Genomic DNA, 21,610 nt, shown 5'->3' with positions numbered 1-21,610 from the left:
AGCTCGTAATATCTGGGAGATTTTTGTGTATGTGTTAAATTAACTGTGTATGTGTTAAATTAACTGTGTCCCACAAGTGAGGAGAGACAAGTTTCTTGTGCTCCTTCTAATCTCACAAAGTCCAATGTTAATTTCAGTGTTCCTTTGCTCTCTGCATTAACCATGTTTTAAGTTCCAGTGGCCTCACTCATCTCTGTGTCTGTTGCAGTCTGTACATTTTGGCTATTTACAATTTGCTGCTCTTTTCCTACCAAACATAAAAAAATTCAAGACGTCCTATATCATCTCTTTTGGAAGATTATTATAGTTAATATGAGATATTATGGAAAGGCTCAAATGGTAAAGAATCTGCCTATAATTCAGGAGACCTGGGTTCCATCCCTGGGTTGGGAAAATCCCCTGGAGAAGGGAATAGCTACCTACTTCAGTATTGTGTCTGGAGAATTCTATGGAATGAGGGGCTTGGTGGGCTACAATCCATGGGGTTGTAAAGAGTCAGACACAACTGAGCAACTAACACTTTAACTTTCATTTTTCTTTCCTACAAAATGTAAAAAGAAAATCCAAGATATCCTATATTGTCTCTTTTGGAAGATAATTATAGTTACTATGATATATTATGGAAATTATTTTTAGTATATAATAAGTTTATATTCTATTTTTTCTGTTTATATTCTATTTTAGGCTATTATTTTATGGAGCCAAAAATGGCTGCCCAAATGGCTGCAAATGAAGCCTACTACCATGTGGTTTTTTGGTTATATATTATAGAAAAATTATGATAAGGCTTTTGACAGAAAGACTTTAAGAATTTTAATCTATGTGTCTAAGTCACACATGGTATTGTAACATATTTGATGCAGTCATTCTACTGTGGTGTTAGAGGACCAAGAAAATAGATGATCCTGCAGGAAAAACCCACATGTCATGGAGACTTCTGTGTATTCAGAAATCTGGCATTATCACCATGCTTTGCACCTTCTATACTCTCCAATTTATGTTATACAAATGACAAAGAAATGAATGATATTTAGTTGAAGAACTACTTTTGAAATATTCCAATGAATTTAGCCTAGTGAATCCTCTCATTCCCTTGAATACAAATTATATTATTTGCAGAAAAGATTTCTATTCTAGTATACAATGGTAATTGAAATTTGTAGCCACTATCCTATGGAGCTGGGATGCTCTGAAAGATTTTCTAAATTGTCAAAGCCTAAGAAATATTTAGCAGGCCTAATTGTCTTTTGTTGTATTTTCATTTGACTTTGATAAGTCAAATACTTAGTTAATTTTAGTTATTAAAATGTACCAGTCTGAGTCAGGATAAGCTAGGATCTGTTGCAATAACAAATCAGCTCAAAGCTTCAGTGACTTGACACAGTAAAGACTGATTTCAGTTGCCCAAGCACACATTTCAATTATAGATTGACAGGACATTTGTCATAATTTTTTAGAATTTGGAAATGCTCTTCATAATCCTCCAGAGATTTAGGATGATTGAGGGGCCACTGTGAATGGCCATGCTAAAAGGGAAAGGATCTTGCCCCAGGAAGTTGATGCTCACATCTGGGTGACGTGTCACTTCCATTCATGACTCAATGGGCAGAACCACTCACATGGCCCCACCCAACCACAAGAGGGCCAGGAAATCTAATCCCATCATATGACCTGAAGCCAGCCAATTGAATACACTTGGGCACAGCATTTTGACAATCATAGTGTCATTCTCTGAAAATTAAAACTAAAGTGTTGGTTTACTACACTGTAGGGATTATAGAACATTAAAAGCAATTTGTCTTGTTACTATATATCATATATATAATTATGATTACTGAGATAATCAGTGTTCAGAGTCTTCATATACAGAAACATAGTATGCAAATGTCATGGGGTACATTTGTAGATATAGAGCAAATAATTAGGCATGACATGTAATTCTTTCCCAAAGAAAGAATGTGACATAAATGCACATGTGCTTGCATAAAATAATTTGTCATTTTACTTACCAACCATGCTTTCACACTTTTTCAGAACTAAGCTTTTGTTTTGCCTGTCACGTTTACAATGCTGAATAAATCTTTTTCTCTGTGATGGCAAATATTTATTATAAAACTGAATGGCTCCTCTCCTCTCTCCCTTTTTTATTTTGTCTGACAGCGCTTCCCAACAGAGGACCATCTGATGATTCATAGGCACAAGCATGAAATGACTTTGAAGTTTCCCTCAATAAAAACAGACAATATGTTATCAGGTAAGGAGCCATCAGGCAAAGAGGCTTGGGTGAGCAGATCGCCACACAAGAGATACTTGTTGTGCATAGCAGAATGATTTTCCAATGGCAAATTCTGAGCCTTGAAAATATACATTTCTAAGGTATAGCTGAGACTTAAAATAATGGTAAGAAGAAATGTAATCAGCTAATGTAGTGTTTACTAAAATAATTGGAGCTCTGTGACTTCTCATTTTTCTGTAATGTGAAATATTTATTGCTATGAAACTTGGATCCATGTATTTTTTCAAAAAAATCACATACCTGTAATTACTCAAGCAACAAATATTAATTGAGCATTGGTAATGCACTCTGCATAAAAAGCAGAGACATTACTTTGTCAACAAAGGTCTGTCTGGTCGAGGCTATGGTTTTTCCAGTGGTCATGGATGGATGTGAGAGTTGGACTGTGAAGAAAGCTGAGTGCCGAAGAATTGATGCTTTTGAACTGTGGTGTTGGAGAAGACTCTTGAGAGTCCCTTGGACTGCAAGGAGATCCAACCAGTCCATCCTGAAGGAGATCAGTCCTGGGTGTTCATTGGAAGGACTGATGTTGAAACTGAAACTCCAATACTTTGGCCACCTGATGCGAAGAGCTGACTCATTGGAAAAGATCCTGATGCTGGGAAAGATTGAGGGCAGGAGGAGAAGGGGACGACAGAGGATGAGATGGCTGAATGGCATCACCGACTCAATGGACATGAGTTTGGGTAAACTCTGACAGTTGGTGATGGACAGGGAGGCCTGGCGTGCTGCGATTCATGGGGTCTCAGAGTCAGACATGACTGAGTGACTGAACTGAACTGAACTGAATGCATTCTGCACCATTCTGAGTGCCATGGAGCCTCAAAGATTGATATGATTGATTACTATTTTTAAGGACATCATAATGTAGTGTGTATGTGTGTGTGAAAACTTAGCTAAAACAGAAGACTGTCCATGATAGGTATCAAAAGAGCCTTGTAAGGGAGAATGCCATGTGACTTTAGTAGAAGGAGCTCTCTTTCTGGTTGAACTAATCAGTGAAAGTTTCCTTAAGAAACAGTACCTGCTTCATAATTAGGAAATTAAATGAGATAATGATGGAAATATAGCGAGTACTCAACACATGTGAGCAGAAATAAATAAGGCTAATCTATCAATTAATTGCCTTTCTGTCCCATTTTGACAAAAGAGTGCCAGGAGTAAGGAAAAAGTGCAAGGAGTGAGAAAACTTGAATTCTAGTCTGGCCAGATGACCTTGAGTAAGTTGGTGAACACTTCTGGGCTTCAGTTTCCTTTTCTATAAAATGGGAATGATTTTATCTGCCCAGATACAATGAAAGTATTAAGTGAAAGTATTTCATGAGCCCAACCAGGGTAATTAAAGCATTTCCTATTGCCCTTCTTAGGCTAGAAATAATTTGTTCAAGCCACTGACTCCCTGGCATTGTGAAAAGAGTCACACCCATGAACATGTTTTAAAAAGATTTCAGAAGAGAAACTGACTGCCCAGGCAAAACTGGCTCCAATAATTGAGCATTTCTATGGCACTTAAATTTTACAAGTATTTTATTATCACTATTATCAGTAAACCCTCTAAGAGTTTTGTCAGACAGGTTATTATTACAACCCACATTTTACTGAAGAGGTGGAGGGACGTGGGAGAGGGAGCAGCTCTCCCAAACTCCCCAGTTCAGTTCAGTCGCTCAGTCCTGTCAGACTGCAATCCCAAGGACTACAGCATGCCAGGCCTCCCAGCAGGGCAGAAATAGAGCCCCTGATCCTGCACTTCTAACCCTCTGACCCGCACCAGCTACTGCACTGTCAGGCTTCCTCAGCAGATACACATGATCAAATACGTTCAGTGACGGGGCCGTCCACCATGTTCGCAGTCCGGCCCGTACTTGTTAATAGCACAGATGTACTGCAGTTTGGAAGACTCTTGAGTTCAAAGGCAACCTTTTCCCTCAACCATCCCCCCACACCCTTCCCAATACCTCTCTCAGTCTGTTTGTTTTCATTGAACTAGCTGGCTCTTCAGAAACAGCTTTGTCTTTCCTTAAGTCTAGAAACAGAGATGCAGAAACTCAAATTTCTAAGAATTATGAAAGCTTAGAAGGATTAGGAAGGGTGGTCTGTTCTTTTGTTTTGATCATTTGTTAAGTTCTGTAGAGTCACATGTGGTGTTACCTTACAGTTCGACAATGAACATATATATGCAAATAACAAGGCATTAGACTTTGGAATCCCCAGTATTTTAAAATAATAAGTTCACCCTTTATTTTAACCCAAACAGGATCCTTAAAGTAGGCTGCCTTGGGGTAGGGAGTGGTAGGTGAGTGTGAGGGTGCTGTGCTTAGTCGCTCAGTCATGTCCGACTCTTTGCAACCCTGTGGACTGTAGCCCGCCAGGCTCCTTTGTCCTTGGGATTCTCCAGGCAAGAATACTGGAGTGGGTTGCCATGCCCTCCTCCAGGGAATCTTCCCAACCCAGGGATCGAACGCAGGTCTGCCACATTGCAGGCAGATTCTTTACCATCTTTTGCTCTCTCAGGTTTTATGTTGAAGCTGGTAGGAGGCCACTTCATACTCCCAATGAAATTGAGTGCTAAATTTTAAAACGTGCTCCCCACGCTGCATGTTTGTAATCGTGCAGAATTTTCTTGCTGGAACAGAATGCAAAGCTATCCAGTGCAACTCCAGGGGTTGAGGTCAACTACACATCATATGTCAATTTGTCCACAGTGAATTGTAATAGGCTATTTACTGGGTATTTTTGCCTTGCTATTTTTTCTCAAGAAAGTCTTTATACATATTTATCTCAAACACAGTTTTAGCATACTAGATTATGATTGTAAAAATGATTGAAATTTTACTTGTGTATATCTTGATTACTTGGATTTGAATTTATCAAAAGTTTCAGAATATATTTTTATTAAAATATGTTCATTAAGATTTTATTTCTTAATGTCCCTTAAGCCTATTTTGTGGCCTCTCATAAAGATTAATAATTTTGTATAGCTTGAAATATAGTAAAAATAAAAATAGTATAAATCAAATCTTATATCAGTGAGCATCATCAGGGCAAAAATATTTAAGTTCCTCCTGGGTTATTTTTTTTCAAGCAATATTCAATTATACAAAATTTTATTTCAAATGAATGAATTGGAGTTTGACATATATTAAGGAGATAATGTATGGTAGGTATGTTTATCACTGATTTCAGGATATCTGGCTAACCTAAATTTTTGTAAAATCACTTCATCCTTCATTAATTGCAAATATTGCAGTTAAGGAAGTTATTAAGATACCACAGATATATTCTTCATGGATAAATACCCAAAGAATTGTAAGATTTGAAATAATTTCATAGCTTTGCCATAGAGCCATTTTATTTAGGGCAGGTAGAATTTACTACTCAAAATGACTGTAAACAATCTTTGACACACCACAAGTCAGGATAATAGCAGTGGCAGTCCTGGTGTTTTATTAAGGTGAGTCTGCTCTTATGGATGGAGAGTAAACATAAAGCCTTTCTTTCTAAGGGGACAGTACTAGTAAGGACAGGAATAGGGGTGGTGATGTTGGATTCTGAGGGCAAAGACTTCCATCCCCTCCCACCTTGGTCCTTCCACCCTTATTTGGGCCATATGATACATGTTCAGAGTTCCTGATGTGATCAGGGGCATGAATCATTCCCTTTAGCTGTTCTTAATCTGATAGGTGATAATTTCTTCATGAGGGAAGTAGTGATATTGATGGTTTTTAGGTGCCAAGTTTGAGATGGGAATCTACTGAGGACAGTACACTTCCACACACAGGTTGCAAAACTACCAACTACCACATCACATCAGATCTATCTGGTTTGCAAATGATGATCAAATTTCGGTATTAAAGATACTGAAGCATTAGAAATATGTGTTTGGGTCTACGTTAATGGTTTTATGGCTTTCCCCCATCTTGCCCTATCAAACATCCCCACCTTCATTTTTTACAGGGTTCCCAGGTTCCGCACAGGGGAAAAACAGAATAGGAATCAAAGTGCAACTTTGTAGCTGATCAAATAATAAGCAGATAATACTCTAGATGAGAACTCTGTGTGTATGTGTTGTGTGTTGTGGAAATAGGGTAGAAATATTGACCTAGAAGATGATTGGTTTTGTTTCATTAAAGGGAAGGTGAAGTTCAAGAGTATCACAGACCTTTCCCAAAAGGTAAAGCCCTATCAACACTCAGGTGGGAAACCTGAGAAAGAGACACAGAGACTGCCTTTAAATGTCCAGTCAGTTCCCCCACTAGACATCTTAATCCGATTAATGCTGCAGGCAAAGGGGCTGTGCTTGCAGAGAAGTTAGGACAGGCACCCGCTGAGGTGTAGAAAGAGGATCTGAAGCTGCCCCTTCACCACCATTCATTTATTTAACAAACATGTGATGAGTGCCTGCAAGGATCCTATTGTGTTGGGTGCTGGGAATGTGGCATTGAACCAGAGAGATGAAGTTGCTCTTCCCTAAAGCTGACTTTACGCTATTGAGAGTGGGGAGGAAGAGAGAGAATAGACAAACAAGACAAAAACCCCCCTGCCCCCAGATAAATAAATACGAAAATATCCGTTAGGGACAAGTACTCTGATGAAGATGAAAACATGATGGTGTGACAGTGGCCAGCAGGCAGGCTATCTGAAGGGAGGTCAGGAAATGCCTTTTCTGGATGGGTATGGCATTTCAGCCGAGACCTGGTGTTCAGTACTCCAGGCTCAGGGATTCTTTCTCCCTGACCTCTGAGTGTGGTGGGGCTGGGAGTGGTAAAACCCCAACACCAGCTGACTGTCTTGCCCTGATGCACAGAAGAGAGGTGAGAGAGACTGGCTTCTTCATCTCATCTTCCTTGTAAAAAGGACACTATAACCCTTCAGGACCCAGCTGAGATCTGGATTAGGTCTAGAAGTACAGCCTAGTTCCAGACTCAGAACCTAATTCTTACTGTGGAGAAAGCAAAATGTTTTCAATGAAGTAGAACAGTTGTTTCCAAGAGGCTGTAATCAACCAGACAGTCTCAGAATCCGAATCTACTGCCCATGGCTCTTTGCTGTAAACCCTATTTAATAATCCAAGAACATTCTAATAGAGAAGTCAGAGGAAAGGTGACATATCACTGCAAATTCTTTTTGGAATGAACTGGGATATAAAAAGTAAATAAATCACACACATGCAAACACACACACATGCACACACACATGGCCCATACTTCCCTTCTTTCTTTTCCATCAGTGGTAATTCACTATGGAAATCAATCAGATCTTCATGGAACAGAGGGTGGTGGAGATGGCTTGCACCAGAGGGCAGCATGATAATAGCAATAGCTACCATTTATTGCCGTATTTTATGCCAGTAATTGTGGCCTGCCCCTGCTTTATATACACTGTCATTTAATCCTGGCCACTTTTTTTTTTTCCCCCATATGAGTGAAAAACATCAAGAGGATGAGCAATTTGTCCAAAGTCCCTATCTATATTTTTCTTACTATATATCTAGATTTGGTGAGATATACATATTATTTTTAGCATATTTCAGCCTGAGATTTATGTTTGGATATAAGTCTATGAACTGCTTTTTATTATTGATTTATCTCTTCAGTAGTCATCAAATGGAAAGAAGAGTCAAACATTTTTAGAAGGAAATTATAACAATGCATTAGCATTTAGAGGAGTGAAGAGTTGTGTTTTTGAATCAGATTTTCTCATCCACTGTGATAAGTTGCTACTGGCATCTAGGCCATGTCAGCTTGTTATTCATGTTTTTAATTGGTCGAGCAAAGTAGAATTTTAAAAATTCACCTGAATATGTCAGAGGCCTGATTGAAAGTCTCCTTTTATATATGAAAAATTGACTTCTAGTCTATTTAATCTGGAACCCAACCCCTTTTGACAAACAGTGTAGGAGAACTCGGGCAATTAGTGACTAAGTGCAAGCATTAAGCTTTGGATTCCACTATGCAGGGCAGCTTTTGACCCCTTCATTTACGTGGCCAGCAAAGACGTGGTTTCACAGTGTTAGTAACACTTTTTAGTGGCTTAGCTTCTCTAAATGGAATTAAAATTGTGACTTAATGGCTGTTGGAACACTTAGGGTTAGGCCATGGCTGATAGTATGCAGTTGTGGAAAATATACTTGTATTTTTGAATCCATACTGCTGTCTTCTGGAATCATGTGTTGTAAGAGATGCCTTTATCAGAGCGTGCTCTGGTTGACTCATACCCTCTCTAAGGGTGTCTAGTCCACCAGCTCTCTACCTTGACAGTAAATGGATTGCAGCATATGAGCCAAGAGTGTCAGAGTGTGTCTTACCTCTTACTGATCTGGATCACCCCAGTCCAGGTCAGTTTTTAAGTATCCCACAGCTATTGTTAAAAGCCAGAGTTGCTTTGGTTTGTCCCATGGGAGCACTGCCTCTTGGGACAGATGTCAGTGTCACCAAGAGGACCCTATTGCTCCTATTGTATATTCACACTCAATAAAAGGCACATTTATTGCAAAGAAGCCTGTCTAGAATTCTGTGGGATTCTGTCAGTTGTTACTGATTATTGCTCTTATGAAGGATTATGTATTTTAAGATTCATTTAATGTAAACTTTCTTAACTAGAACTCTATTAAAATGCAGGTAAGGGATAAGAATATTTCAAAGAAAGCATTGGTTGAAAAATTAGAGGGATAAATCTGATTATAAAAAGAATATTAAAAATCTCTAAGAGAGATGCCTTTTTTGAGAACCCTCTTACCAAAATAGATAGGCTACTTCTAATATTTTTTTCTATTGATTTGAGCAGCATTCTTAAGGAATTCCATTAAGCCACATTTTGTTGGCTGAAATTGAGTCACGTAAATTATAAAAATGCATTGGCTTTAAAAAAATACCCTACAGTTAGAATGGTCACTAATTCAAACTGATCTTTCTTATAACTGGTCTGAATAAGTGAGGCTTTTATAGTATCAATTTAATACAGAATGATATAAAATTACTTTATAGAGTCCTTTAGTAATACAGTCACTGAGACTATCAGACCAATAGGAAAAAAATTTTGCTTAGGTGACTCACATTTTTTCTCTTCTGGTATATGATGGGAAACCTGCTTTTCCTTTCTTCTTAAATTGATGACTTGTCACCTTGCCTTTTTTATCATTAAAAAAATGAAGCATAGACAGACATATAACTCAAACATAGCTCTGAAACTGAATAATGTAGCAACCTATTATTAAATGTAAAGCAAACTAAACACTTTTTTAAAAGAAGAATTGGGTTTCATGCTTTAGCTTTGTGCTTGTCATTTAGGCTTTGGAATAATCATACTTGCTGGGACTGAAGCACCTGATGGTAGGCAGGCTATGGATTGATTGAAAACTTAGTGAGTTGCTTTTTTCCCTAATAGTTCTAGCCATACCCTTGTGGTCCTTCCCAGATGAGATGTAATGTGATGCGGGATTTTTTATCATAGAAATGATGGGTAAATTCCTAACTCATAATGCCACATTTGTGGTCCTTTTCCTGGCAGATAGGCAAATAGAGCCTCTGCTCTATTGGCAAATGTCCTTTACCGAGCTATTTACAGAGGCAGTGATTTTATGAGAAGATGCTCCATTTTCAAGAAATAGACTCATCATTGCAGGAAGGGAACTAGATACTGAAATATGACAAACTTTGCAAAAGATATTTTATCCCTTTTGGTGCAAATCTTTCTTGTCTGGTTGGTAAATATATCCCCAAGTATGCTTGAGAGGAGTGGAAGAGGCTAAGATTTCTTGCTTGCACTGGCCCTGGGTGTCTAGGTCTCCTGAGACCTTGGCTTGATGTGCTCTTTGTAGACTGAGAAGGTGGCACACAAGCTTCAGCTCCAACGCGGATTTACAAAGGTTATAGCTACAACTCAGGAGCACTCAGACTCAAAAACTATGAACTTTTAGTTTGAGATTTGGGATTGAGAGTCTCCATCTTTCATTCAGATGGTCCCCACTGGAGTGAAAGCACTAAGAGAAAGGAGAGCAGAAGTCCTTAAAAGATCATGTCAACTCTGAGTTCCGAGTGGAACCAGTTCCTGGAGGTCCTTGGAGTGTAACTCATCACTACTGAACACACCTTCGATATTATCCACAGATAGAGCATCAGTCCCGGTTATTCAGGACGTAGAAACTGCTGCTGCTATAGATAACTGGTGCATGCTCTTGGTTCTAAATAAGGCATAGATTACAGGAATTTTAACTTTGGCCATGGATATTACTCACTTATTTCTGGTCTGATCTCAGCTGGAATAGTTACTTGACAAGGCATTCATGTGGCCGAGAAACTCTGCCTCTTTTATTTAAGCTGCTGATAGATTTAGCTGTTCCCTCTTTTGAAGATTTGCACATTTCCTGGCTTACTTGGAACTGGTACCATGTGGGATCAAAGATGACTTGAGACCCTGTATTAATTCTAATAAATGTTAAAACAAAAGTTAAGCTCCATTTTCTGGTTCCTGTTGTAACTGGAAAGAATAGCTCATTCACAAGAAGAGAATGAATTAAATATTCAGAACAGTGTGCCTTATCTATTCCAAATGTGGATATAGATAAACGTTTTGCCTTCCCGTCACTCTTATCACACAGCAAAGAAAGTCACATTTGGTAACAACTCTGGGGCCCTCCTCTGGGCCTTTGGTTCCGGGGAGGAGGGGGCCACTTTTACTGCCCATGACCCCTCTTGTTCCACAGCTTTGTCTCCCTATTGCTGCAGAGATGTTCATCATGATGGATGTGCTGTTGCTACCCGTGCCATGCTCCTTCAGTCTCCTTTGTTGATGTATGTGGGTGAATGTGGGTATCTGGGAATAATTTTGCTTTAGCGAAGATAGAAAACATCCCTCAACTTTGCTTGGGGCTTGGGTCCCCAAATGCCAACCTGAATTCAATTTTATGGACCATCTCATGAACTTATCTCAGAGTTCAGGAGTCTTATAGCGCTTCTAGGATTACTATTCTCTCTACCTAGAATCATGGCCCTCAACTTGTAAATCTCCAACATAGGAGCTTAGAGAAATAAAAGGAAAAATAAAACCTGGCAAACTAAATTCCTATTGATGACAAGTGGTCTAATATTTCAGTTCTGTGATACTTTCTCAGGTTTTTTTAGTCACAAAAATGTTTTTGCTGGATAGTGAAAAGTCTGTAGGCTTTTAGTGTGGTAGTGTAGTTCTATTGCGTGAAGGATATAAACGATTCCAAGATATTTCAGAAGAACCAAGGATTGTTAGCATTGTTCATTACCAATACAATTATATGACTCCATTTCTAAATGGGGTCCAAGGTGAGTTTCAGTTTCCTTGTAAGTAAAATGGAGGAAGTAATTTTTACCTAATATGGTTGGTGTGAAAATTAATGAGATGATGCAACAAAATACTTAGCAGTATGTTTGGCATGGAACAGTGTGAAAGGATTAGTTACTCAGTCTTTTCCGACTCTTTGCGACCCCATGGACTATAACCTACCAGGCTCCTCTATCCATGGAATTCTCTAAGCAAGAATACTGGAGTGTATTGCAATTCCCTTCTCCATGGGATCTTCCTGACCCAGGGATCGAAACTGGGTCTCCTGCATGGTAGGCAGATTATTTACAGTTTGGAATGGAATAAGCACCTGATAAAGGTATAGCCATACACACGAACACACACACACACACACACACACACACACACACACACACACACTTTTATTTCCGCTCTCAGTTCTTGTCCACTTACACCCTCTGTTTATAAAACTCTGTCTAGCCCTTACTCTGGCCCAATTTCTAGTATTTAACCAGTTGTTACTGATGTTCCTGTCCTACTCTTCTTTACATGGTCATATGTATCTTTGACCTACTACACTGACTTTCGAAGGGAACCCAGTTATGGTGGTGATTTTATGATTCAAACCTTGTTTGAAAGATGATGAACATGTCCAGAGAATGTAGGTAATTTTCCCTAAATCACACGAGTATCAAATCTAGATTTCTGAGTTGTCAATGTTGTCTTTTACTCGTGTCCCCAAGACCTTTGGACCTATGAGGAGAGTCTGGACAAAGCATGGGATTTAGATTGAGAAAGGATTATGGTCATAGGTAGGAGAGGACTTAATAGTGATAAGATGGTTATAAATCATGTGACCTTGTGCAAAGTACTTATTTCTCCTGTTTTAAAATAATATGTACCCTGCTTACCTCATAGGATCTTGTGAGATCTGGTTTCTAGACAATGTGGGTGAAAATGTTTGTAAACTGCAAAAAGCTGCATAAATACCAATTTTATTATAAACACATAACACTGTGTGGTATATATAACTGTTATAGATATGTATGAATATGTAGGTATATGTGTGCATGCGTGCTAAGTTGCTTCAGTTGTTGCTAAGTTCCTCTTTGTGACCCTATGGACTGTAACCTGCCAGGCTCCTCTGTCCCTGGGATTCTCCAGACAACAATATTGGAGTGGATTGCTATGCCCTCCTCCAGGGGATCTTCGCAACCCAGGAATCAAACCTGCATCTCTTATGTCTCCTGCATTGGCAGGAAGATTCTTTGATGCTAGCACCACTAGGGAAGCCCATGTAGGAATATATGTATAGCTTAATAAATGAATGTACATTTAATAAAAACCATTTTTAGCAAAACCCAATCCTTTGCATATCTTTTATCTGTGCTGTCCAGTTTATAATCATCTGTGGTAGGCTCTCCATGTACTGCAAAGGGAGCTCAATATCTTGGAGGCTAGACTAAGAATGGGGAAAAATGCAGGTAGATATTTTGTTGGCATTTGAATCCAAGTCAACCATTTGGGTCCCTAACAGGTAGGAAAGCCCCATGCCCATAGTGTATCAGGAGACATTGCCTTGGCAAGGCTCATTAAATGGAAATATCAAGTCTTTTTCAGCTTCATAGATAATAAGATTATTCTTTGACTTTCAGTGGATAATTTACTAAAATTAACTACTCTCTTTATGATTTAGAAAATGAAATAGGATTCTAGTTTCTGGTCATATAGGAATATATAAACAGAATGCTGAAACTGCAATTTCATTGCAACTTGGGGACCTTCTGCAGTTGACTGGTGTTGATGACTTAGAGGACTGTCCAGAAAGAGATTTGAGGCTGAATGTAGATCGTCAGACAAGTGTTGTAATCCATCTAGCAGTGTCTGCCATAGATTCAGACGGGAATAATGCATGTACATAATGGAAATAGCACCAAGCCCTTGGTTATAATGCCAGGTTATAATGCACCTACCTGGAAGATCTTGAATAAGACCCTTAATCACTCAGAACTTCAGTTTTCTTCACTTGCCAAACAATCGACATGGCCAGACTTCCCACTGGGAAGTGGTCCTCTCTGGTTTTTTTAATCTTCTGTTACTGAGAGAAGTGCAGTTAACACAATTTTATTCTTGTTCATGCAAGTATACTTTTACTAGGAATATAACTATCTTTAATAATTAGAAAAGTGTGATTCTACCCTGCTTACCTGTAGGATCTTGTGAGACCTAGAGTCTAGAGAATGTGTACATAATGTTAAGACACAAATAGTGGCTTCAGATCCTCCAGTTTTTGAAGTAGTAAACTCTTCAGACCATCAAGAATATGAAAGAAATTCTATTCCTTTTAAAATGTCTTCTCTGAACATTCTTTTGGCTATAGCAGAGGAAAATAAAATTAATAATTATATTTTTGAGGGATGGAAGCTGAATGTGTTTGTCTTGGAACCATTCATCATCCTTCTGTGACTCTCAAAATGAGAGAGAGAATTGCTAAATCTTTATTCTCCATTAAGAAAAAGGAATCAAATGCGTACTTCCCTCCTTTCATTTAATATAAACATTTATTAAATATTTTATCCTCCCAGCTTTCTAAAGTCAGGCTTAACCTTGACTCTAGATTTTTTTTTTGCCTTATTTTAGCAAAATTGTTTTTTCCAATTAAAAAATTCTACACATTGCAGCATGTATTCAAATGATATGAACCCCAGAAAGTCAACAGTGGCATCTCCTCACCTGAAGTTTTCCAGAGGGAATCCCTCATGTGCTGCAGGCTTCTTCTACACATCATTTTCTTTCTCTGGGCTTTATGGTTTTATTTTATTCCATATTCTAATTTTATGTAAAGGGCTGGAAAGTTACGGATGGCCACTCGGCATCATCATTAAGGCTAGTGGAGGGGATTAGTGAATTTAGGTCGTGCTTGCCATTGGCTTTTGAGGAAAAGATCCCCTGTCTAATCACTTGGTCTTTGTTTTCAGATCAAACTCCAACCCCAACGAGATTCCTGAAGAACTGCGAGGAGGTGGGGCTCTTCAATGAGTTGGACTGCTCCCTAGAGCAGGAGTTCAGGAAGGCTCAGGAGGAAGAGAGCAGCAAGCGGGTAGGTTCACCTGGATAGATGCCTGGACAAATGTCTCCTCTAGCACCTGCTAGACACGTCTGTGTTGAAACTAGGTGGCATTGCGTGTTGGGTGATGTGGCTCTAAAACAGCATTTTATCCATTTGCAAGTGCTTTACGTGTTTTTTTTTTTAATGGATGAATCTCTGGTTGTGGTAGAAAAATCATGGGAAAAGTAGATTATATGAAATATGGAATTCAAGCTAAAAAATTATCCTGATTTTTTTTTTTAATTGGAGGATAATTGCTTTACAGTGTTTTGGTGGTCTCTGGCATACATCAGCACGGATCGTGATTATTCTTGACTTGAGTCAGATAAACTCATGGAATTTTCCATTCAAAACTAGTTGTTTTACTTTGCTGAATAATAGCAAGATTTCCATGGGTGGTAAGTGCAGAAGACAAGGACCAGAGGGTAAGATGACAAGTGAAGGATCATAGCAGTAGGAGAGAGGATTTCATCTGATCTTGACCCAGGCTATAACTGTCTGATTTCTGTCATCTTCCTGGTGTCTGTCTACCACATTTCACGGTTCCTTCTTGGTCATATTATCGTGTATTTGTTGTTGTTGAAATAACAACAATAAGTGAAATAGGTTCACTGTAAGTGTGCATTATTTGTTCTTACAAATGTAGAAAATCTACTTTATGAATCCCTCCAGAATATACTGTTTTTTTTATTGTAATGTTGTGCCTGCATTTAAAAATCACTGTATCAGATTAAGGAAAAGAAATGGAGGCACAAGTAAATAAGATAATGAGGCTTTTTAGTATTTTTTAGTTTGTTTTTATAGACCATTATTGAATGCCCACAATGTACTAAACAACAAATTAGACATATCCCATGACCAGAGACTTAAACTGTGAAAGCTGGTTGAAAGGAGGTACCAGCTACACTGTAATAGATTCTGAATTTCCAGCTGTTCCATCCGGAGAAGAAATTTTAAAAGGCTCTGATATTTCTCTAAGTGTTTTAAAACCTTTGAATCTCCCCCTATGTGAAATTATAATAATCCCTCTCCACCAGATTTTTCATGTCACTTTCTCTCATCACAATAGCCGAGGGTCTATATTCAGTCTGTACTGCTTTAGGAAAAGTCCTGAAAATAGGTTATAAGAGGGATATAAAATCTCAAGCAACTCATTTTATTTATGATTAGTTATTCATACTTGACCATCTCCTACCTCCCCAGCCCCAACCCAATGAAGGGCCTTTTTTTTTTTTTTTTCTTTTTTTAAAACAAACACTTATTTAGCACTTATTTGCCAGATGCTGTTCTGAGTACTTAAAATTTTTAAAATAAAAATAGAAGGCATGCATTCTATATTTCATTGCAATAGAAATAGATTTTTAAAAACCATAAAAATAGCAAGGAAAAGAGGAACCAAAAAGTCTAGTAAATTTACTCTGGTTGAGTAATAAATTTAGCTCTCCTGATGGACATGACATATGTAGACAACTGGGAGATTAAGTTCATTCATTCTTTGAGATAAGATTGGCTTCTTCCAAACTATAAGTAAGGTGTATACTTGGTCCACATTGTCTTCATTTCTGGCAGGAGGGTTTTAGTCAAGGCGTATGCCCTTGATTTTCCTGAAGATATTTACCAAGAACAGCAGTTTTAGAAGCCCATGATTGGGTTGTGGTTTTAGATCTTCTTTGCATAGTACTCACCATCTCCTATATGAAGCCCCAGGAGAGGAAATTCTTACAGATCTGAATTCCAGGAAATGGTCTGCTTCCCCTGAGGAACTGAAATATTTTCTCCTTGTGGACATGAGAATTCTGTAACCAGTTCTGTTTCTCTTTTTGCTTTGACTGCTTGATTAACACGAAGCCAAACTGACTATTTAACTTTGAGAACTTTTTAGAACACGGTAATGAGCATTTTACTTCCCCACAGACTAGACTTTCAGTTCCAGTTTATATTTCCTCTGGTCCCAATTTTTAATGTAGAATGACATTTTCGTGATCTACATTTTCTTTGTGTGTGTGAGTTGCTTTTGATTCTCTGTGGGTTGAGTACAAAAAAAGTGTTAAAATATTCAGGCAAGCAAAGTTGAGGAGGACTATTGCCATTGAAGAAATATGTTTTTCTTCTCTTTCAAATGTTGCTCTTAGCAACATTAGTCATGTGATGACTTTGAGAAGGGTATGTGGGTGGGGGATCCTGCAGCCAGCTTCCCCCATGGTTTTGGGGTGGGCCCCTCAGGAGACCAGTGTCTCACACCCCAACTTCACTTGCACGCACTGGAAGTTGGACAGCATTCCCACTGTTGAAGTTTCCTCTTCCACTGCCTTGTTCAAACCAGTGGGCCAAATCCAGCCTCAGTGGCCATGACTACACAAGTAGGCACTTTGTTGAGGCTTAAGACAGGGTGACTCATCCAACGGCCAAATGAGCTGTGTTGTGACTTCTTGTGTATGCTGGTGTGTTGGTGATTTCCTTGGAAGCCACATGATGGGGAAATGAGGAGTAGGAGATGCTCTCTCATCTGCCAACATATTTCTACTCATCCCTTCAACCACATTTCTCCAGCTCCCAACATCCTTGGAACACTGTCACCACCAGCTCCTACTTCATTTATTTGTTCCCTGCTTGAATAGTAGGAATACAAGTTCTTTTTTTTTAAAAAATCTTTCGGTTGGGAGGCATGTGGGATCTTAGTCCCCTGACCAGGGGGTGAACCTGTGCTCCCAGTATTGGAAGCATGGAGTCTTAAACACTGAACCCCCAGGGAAGTCCTGGAATACAAGTTCTTTATTCAGGGCATACCTTGTCATCATTAAGTTCTGTCTCCTCCTTCATCCCTTTTGCTGCACATTCAGATAACAATTCCTTTTTAATTCTATACTCCAACTCTCTTCTAATTTATTTTCCTCTGAGACTGTTAATAGAAAATTTGCATTAGTTCCCTCATGCTAAATCACTTCAGTCATGTCTGAGTCTTTGTAATCCTATGGACCATAGGCTGCCAGGCTCCTCTGTCCATGGATTTCCCAGGCAAGAATGGAGTGGGTTGCCATGCCCTCTTCCAGGGGATCCTCCCAACCCAGGGATCAAACCCATGTCTCTTATGTCTTCTGCATTGGCAGGTGGGTTCTTTACCACTAGCACCACTTAGGAAGCCGATTAGTTCCCTCAGCAAGTTTTATTTTGTAAAGTGGGAGATGGATTTATTTATATGAAAAATTTAGTTTAAAAAGATTTTTGCTTGAACTTGCTAAATACTTTATACAGAAATGTTAGAAAGACTGAGCTGGTCCTTTCCTCCGCCTTTAAAATTCTAGCTGAAGTTTGGTCTAGAAAATTCTATCAAAGAGCAAATAGTGAGTTGATCATTGTTTAGCCTGTGTGGCTGTCTGTTGGGGAAAATTCTGTTCAACAGACTATCTTTAATCCTGATACCATTTCCGAAAGCATCCCAATATGTGTACAGAGTGAGGACAGGCTAGAGGCCTGGTAATGAACAGGTAATGACCAATGGAAAAAGCCCCAGTGTGTATCCACAGCATGTATTATATAGCAGATGACGCATTCCATAATTGCCTCAACCTTCCACCTTAGCATAAACCCATAGCTTCAAAACTCTTTAATTAGAGATATATTTTTTTCTCTTGAAAAAGCATTCCTCACTAGCAGTATCAGGATCTCAACTTGCCTAGTCAGGCTAGTGCATGTCGTGAAACAGATGAGAAACTTTTGTTCATCATTTATTCATGCAATAAATATTTTTGAGAGCCCATCACGTGCCAGGCACTGTCCAAGGCACTGGTGAATATACTATGGACTAAAGCTGATTTTAAAACAGAAAACAAAAATCCCTGACTTCAGGTTGCTTACTTCTCATGGGCAAGACAAACAGTAAACAAGTAAAAACAATAGAATATATAACATGTCCGAAGGTGATAAGTGCTGTAGAGAAAAATATTGCAGGGAAGGGCCACGGGGAGTGCTGGGGTGATCTAGGGGGCATCACTGGTGAGCGGACATGCAGCTGTGACCTGAAGGAGGAAGAAGTCTGAAGCAGGTGTATAGTGGGGAGGAGAGTAGAGAGAGCAGTAAGTGCAATGCCCTGAGGCTGGAGGGTGCTCTTTGCTGGAGGGACAGCAAAGAGCAGGGTGTGCAGTGATGGGCAGAGTGGTCATGCAGGGTCATATCCTAGAAGGCTGAGTAGGATTCAGGCTGAGTGAGATGGAGAACCATGGGACAACTGTAAGGAGAGGTATCATAGCATCTGACTAACAAACAGCAGATCTCCTATATACGAACGAGTTCCATTCCCAGAGAGCATAAGTCCCATTTGTTTCTAAGTCCAATAAAGTTAGCCTAGATACCCAACTAACACAATCACTTATATAGTACTGTACTATAATAGGTTTCACACAATAATACATAAAAAACAAACCCCCCAAATAAAGAAAATATTTTAAATCTTCTAGTACAGTACCTTGAGAAGTTCAGTAGTAGAGTACAACAGCTGGTACTTCTTAGCAGTGCCAGCTATATCACCACTGCTTTTATACATGTTTGTGGACATCCTGGGCTTGAAATAAAGATACTGCAGTACTGAAGTCTATATAGTACTCTGCAGTCTATATAGTACTCTGCTCTACACCTAGAGAAGATGCACATGCGTGACAGTATTACCCCAGACATGTGAACTAACCTACATGATTGGACATGTGAATACATGTTCGAATCTTTGAAATTTCACAACCTGAAGGTTTGTATATAGGGGACTTACTGTGTAAGAAAGTTTACTTGGCTGCCAAGTTGAAAGTAAACTGTTGGAAGGAAATAGCAAAGTGAGACCAGTTAGGAGGGTATTCAAAGAATCTAGGTTAAAGATGGTGGCAGATTGGTCCAAGGTGCAGATGGAAGGGGTGGTTAGATTCTGTATTAATTTGAAGATAGAGCCAATAGGAACTGGTGATGGATTAGGTCTGGGAAGTAACAGATGGAATTCAGGATAAAACCAGGTTTTTGACCTCAGCAACTGAAAGGATGGAGTTGCCTGTGGGAGAAACAAGTTTGAAGGGCAAATTGAGGAGATTGTTTGCAGACTTGGTAAGTGGAAATATCTACCTGGCAGATGAATATATAGATATGGAATACAGGACCTGTCTAAAGATGTACATTGTTGGTTCATTGGCATGTTGTTATTGTTTAGTCGCTAATTCGTGTCCAGCTACTTTGCAACCCCATGGACTGTAGCTTGCCAGGCTCCTCTATCCATGGGATTTCCCAGAAGAATCCTGGAGTGGGTTGCCTTTTTCTTCTCCAATGGATCTTCCTGACTCAGGGAATCTTCCCGACTCAGGGATCAAACCCATGTCTCCTGCACTGGCAGGCAGATTCTTTACCACTGAGCCACCTGGGAGGTGGTGTTTAAATGCATGAGACTCAATGGAATGACCTAGGCTAGGAGTGAATGGGGATGAGGTAGGGAAGAGGTCTGAGTATGGAACTTGACAAAGTCTTCCAGAATCCTCCAAGACAGAGTCTTCAACTCTCCTCAGTGGTCAGAGATGACACAGAAGTACGAGACACGAAGAGTCAAGTATGGGAACCCAGGAAGTAATACTGAATAGACACCAGTAACTGACAATCTGCATGCTGATCTCATGTTCCACATTAGTGGAAAAAACAAAACAAAAGATTTTTTAAAAGGATGAATTGACCTTTCACATTTGATTTCTTTTTTACAAAAGAGATCCAACAGTGCCTATCTAGGAGGAGAGAGATAGCTTCATCATGTGATAACAGTTGTGTGTGAGTGTGTGTGTGTGTGTGTGTGTGTGTGTAAGAAAGGAAGAAGAGTTGAAAGTACTAGAAATGAGCTCCTGTATCTTGCTGAGAGAAATATAACATTACAGCCTAACATAGTGAAGGACCCTGAAGATGAAAAGCACGGTATATAAGTGCTAAGTGTTGTTATTCTCCCCTAGGACCTAAATCTGACTCATTATGCTGATGCAGCAATAGCAAATTGGGACATTTCCATGCTCTAAAATTCCTACCCAAATGATGAAAAGTGCAGTCTATTCCCAGAGGGTGTTGACTGTTTAACACATGGGAACAGGGGACAAGCTACAATCTTAAGATCTTGGATCCCAGCTCCACAGGAGTCATGGAACAGGGCATGGCCAGGTCAGCCTCAGCTCAGAAAAGTCAGCTGATCAATCTGATTAAATTCTGTACCTGGAAATCATGTTACCCGACACCACCAGTTACTTGGGGAGAGAGGGCGCAGAGAGGGAGGTGCTTCGCCTTCTTAACAGTCTTGCTGTATCAGCTGCTAGTGGGCAACCTTGCTCTCTGGGGAAGGTGTGAGTGGCAACGTGTGGGTGGCACTAGGTGAAAAACAAAAGATAGCAAATTGAGCAAACTTGCAACAGCTGTATATTTCCAGTTTTGTTAACATGTTGCTTCTATATTTGTGCAATACAGCCCCCTCCCCGCCTTTTCTCCCCAGCCCCTTCCTTATAGTCTGGAGAAAAAGAAAATTCTGAAACCTAAACTTGGTTTTATCCTAGTTTTGAAAATGCCACCACGTTCTCTAAATTCTAGTAGATGAGATTATTTTTAAGGCATCTCTTTGTGCCTTAAAAAAAAAAAATCAGCATAACTGAAAGGAAACACCCATTGGGAACATTATGAGAGATGATGGCCTATTTCTTCCCCCCCACCCCAATAACTAGAAAATCTAACCCTTATATCTTAAGGATTCTCTTGTCCTCCCCCTCCATTTCAGCACACTGGTCATGTAAGCACTTTACACTTTCTCCTTATAGATTTAAATTTTGCCCTCAGCTTAGATGGAATTTGATGCTGGAAGAGAAGTTGGCTTGGTCTTTGCATCCCACTCAGGGGAATGACTAAACCAGTGGATGAACTGGAAGCTATTTCATGAGTTT

General features: G+C 39.4%; 1 protein-coding gene across 3 annotated transcripts in view; it reads left to right on the top strand.

Annotated features, from left to right (window-relative positions):
* CREB5 (cAMP responsive element binding protein 5) overlaps window positions 1–21,610 on the top strand; it is a 430,941-nt gene that overhangs the window by 80,532 nt on the left and 328,799 nt on the right. For all 3 annotated transcript variants that reach the window (XM_043872729.1, XM_043872728.1, XM_043872727.1), the window contains exons 3-4: window positions 2,161–2,254; window positions 14,548–14,669. In XM_043872729.1, coding sequence (XP_043728664.1) covers window positions 2,161–2,254; window positions 14,548–14,669 — 216 coding nt within the window. The remainder of the gene's footprint in view (window positions 1–2,160; window positions 2,255–14,547; window positions 14,670–21,610) is intronic.

Source organism: Cervus elaphus, chromosome 18 (genome assembly GCF_910594005.1).
Source record: "Cervus elaphus chromosome 18, mCerEla1.1, whole genome shotgun sequence".
Taxonomy (NCBI): Eukaryota; Metazoa; Chordata; class Mammalia; order Artiodactyla; family Cervidae; genus Cervus; species Cervus elaphus.
This window is presented reverse-complemented; position numbering and strand designations above follow the sequence as displayed.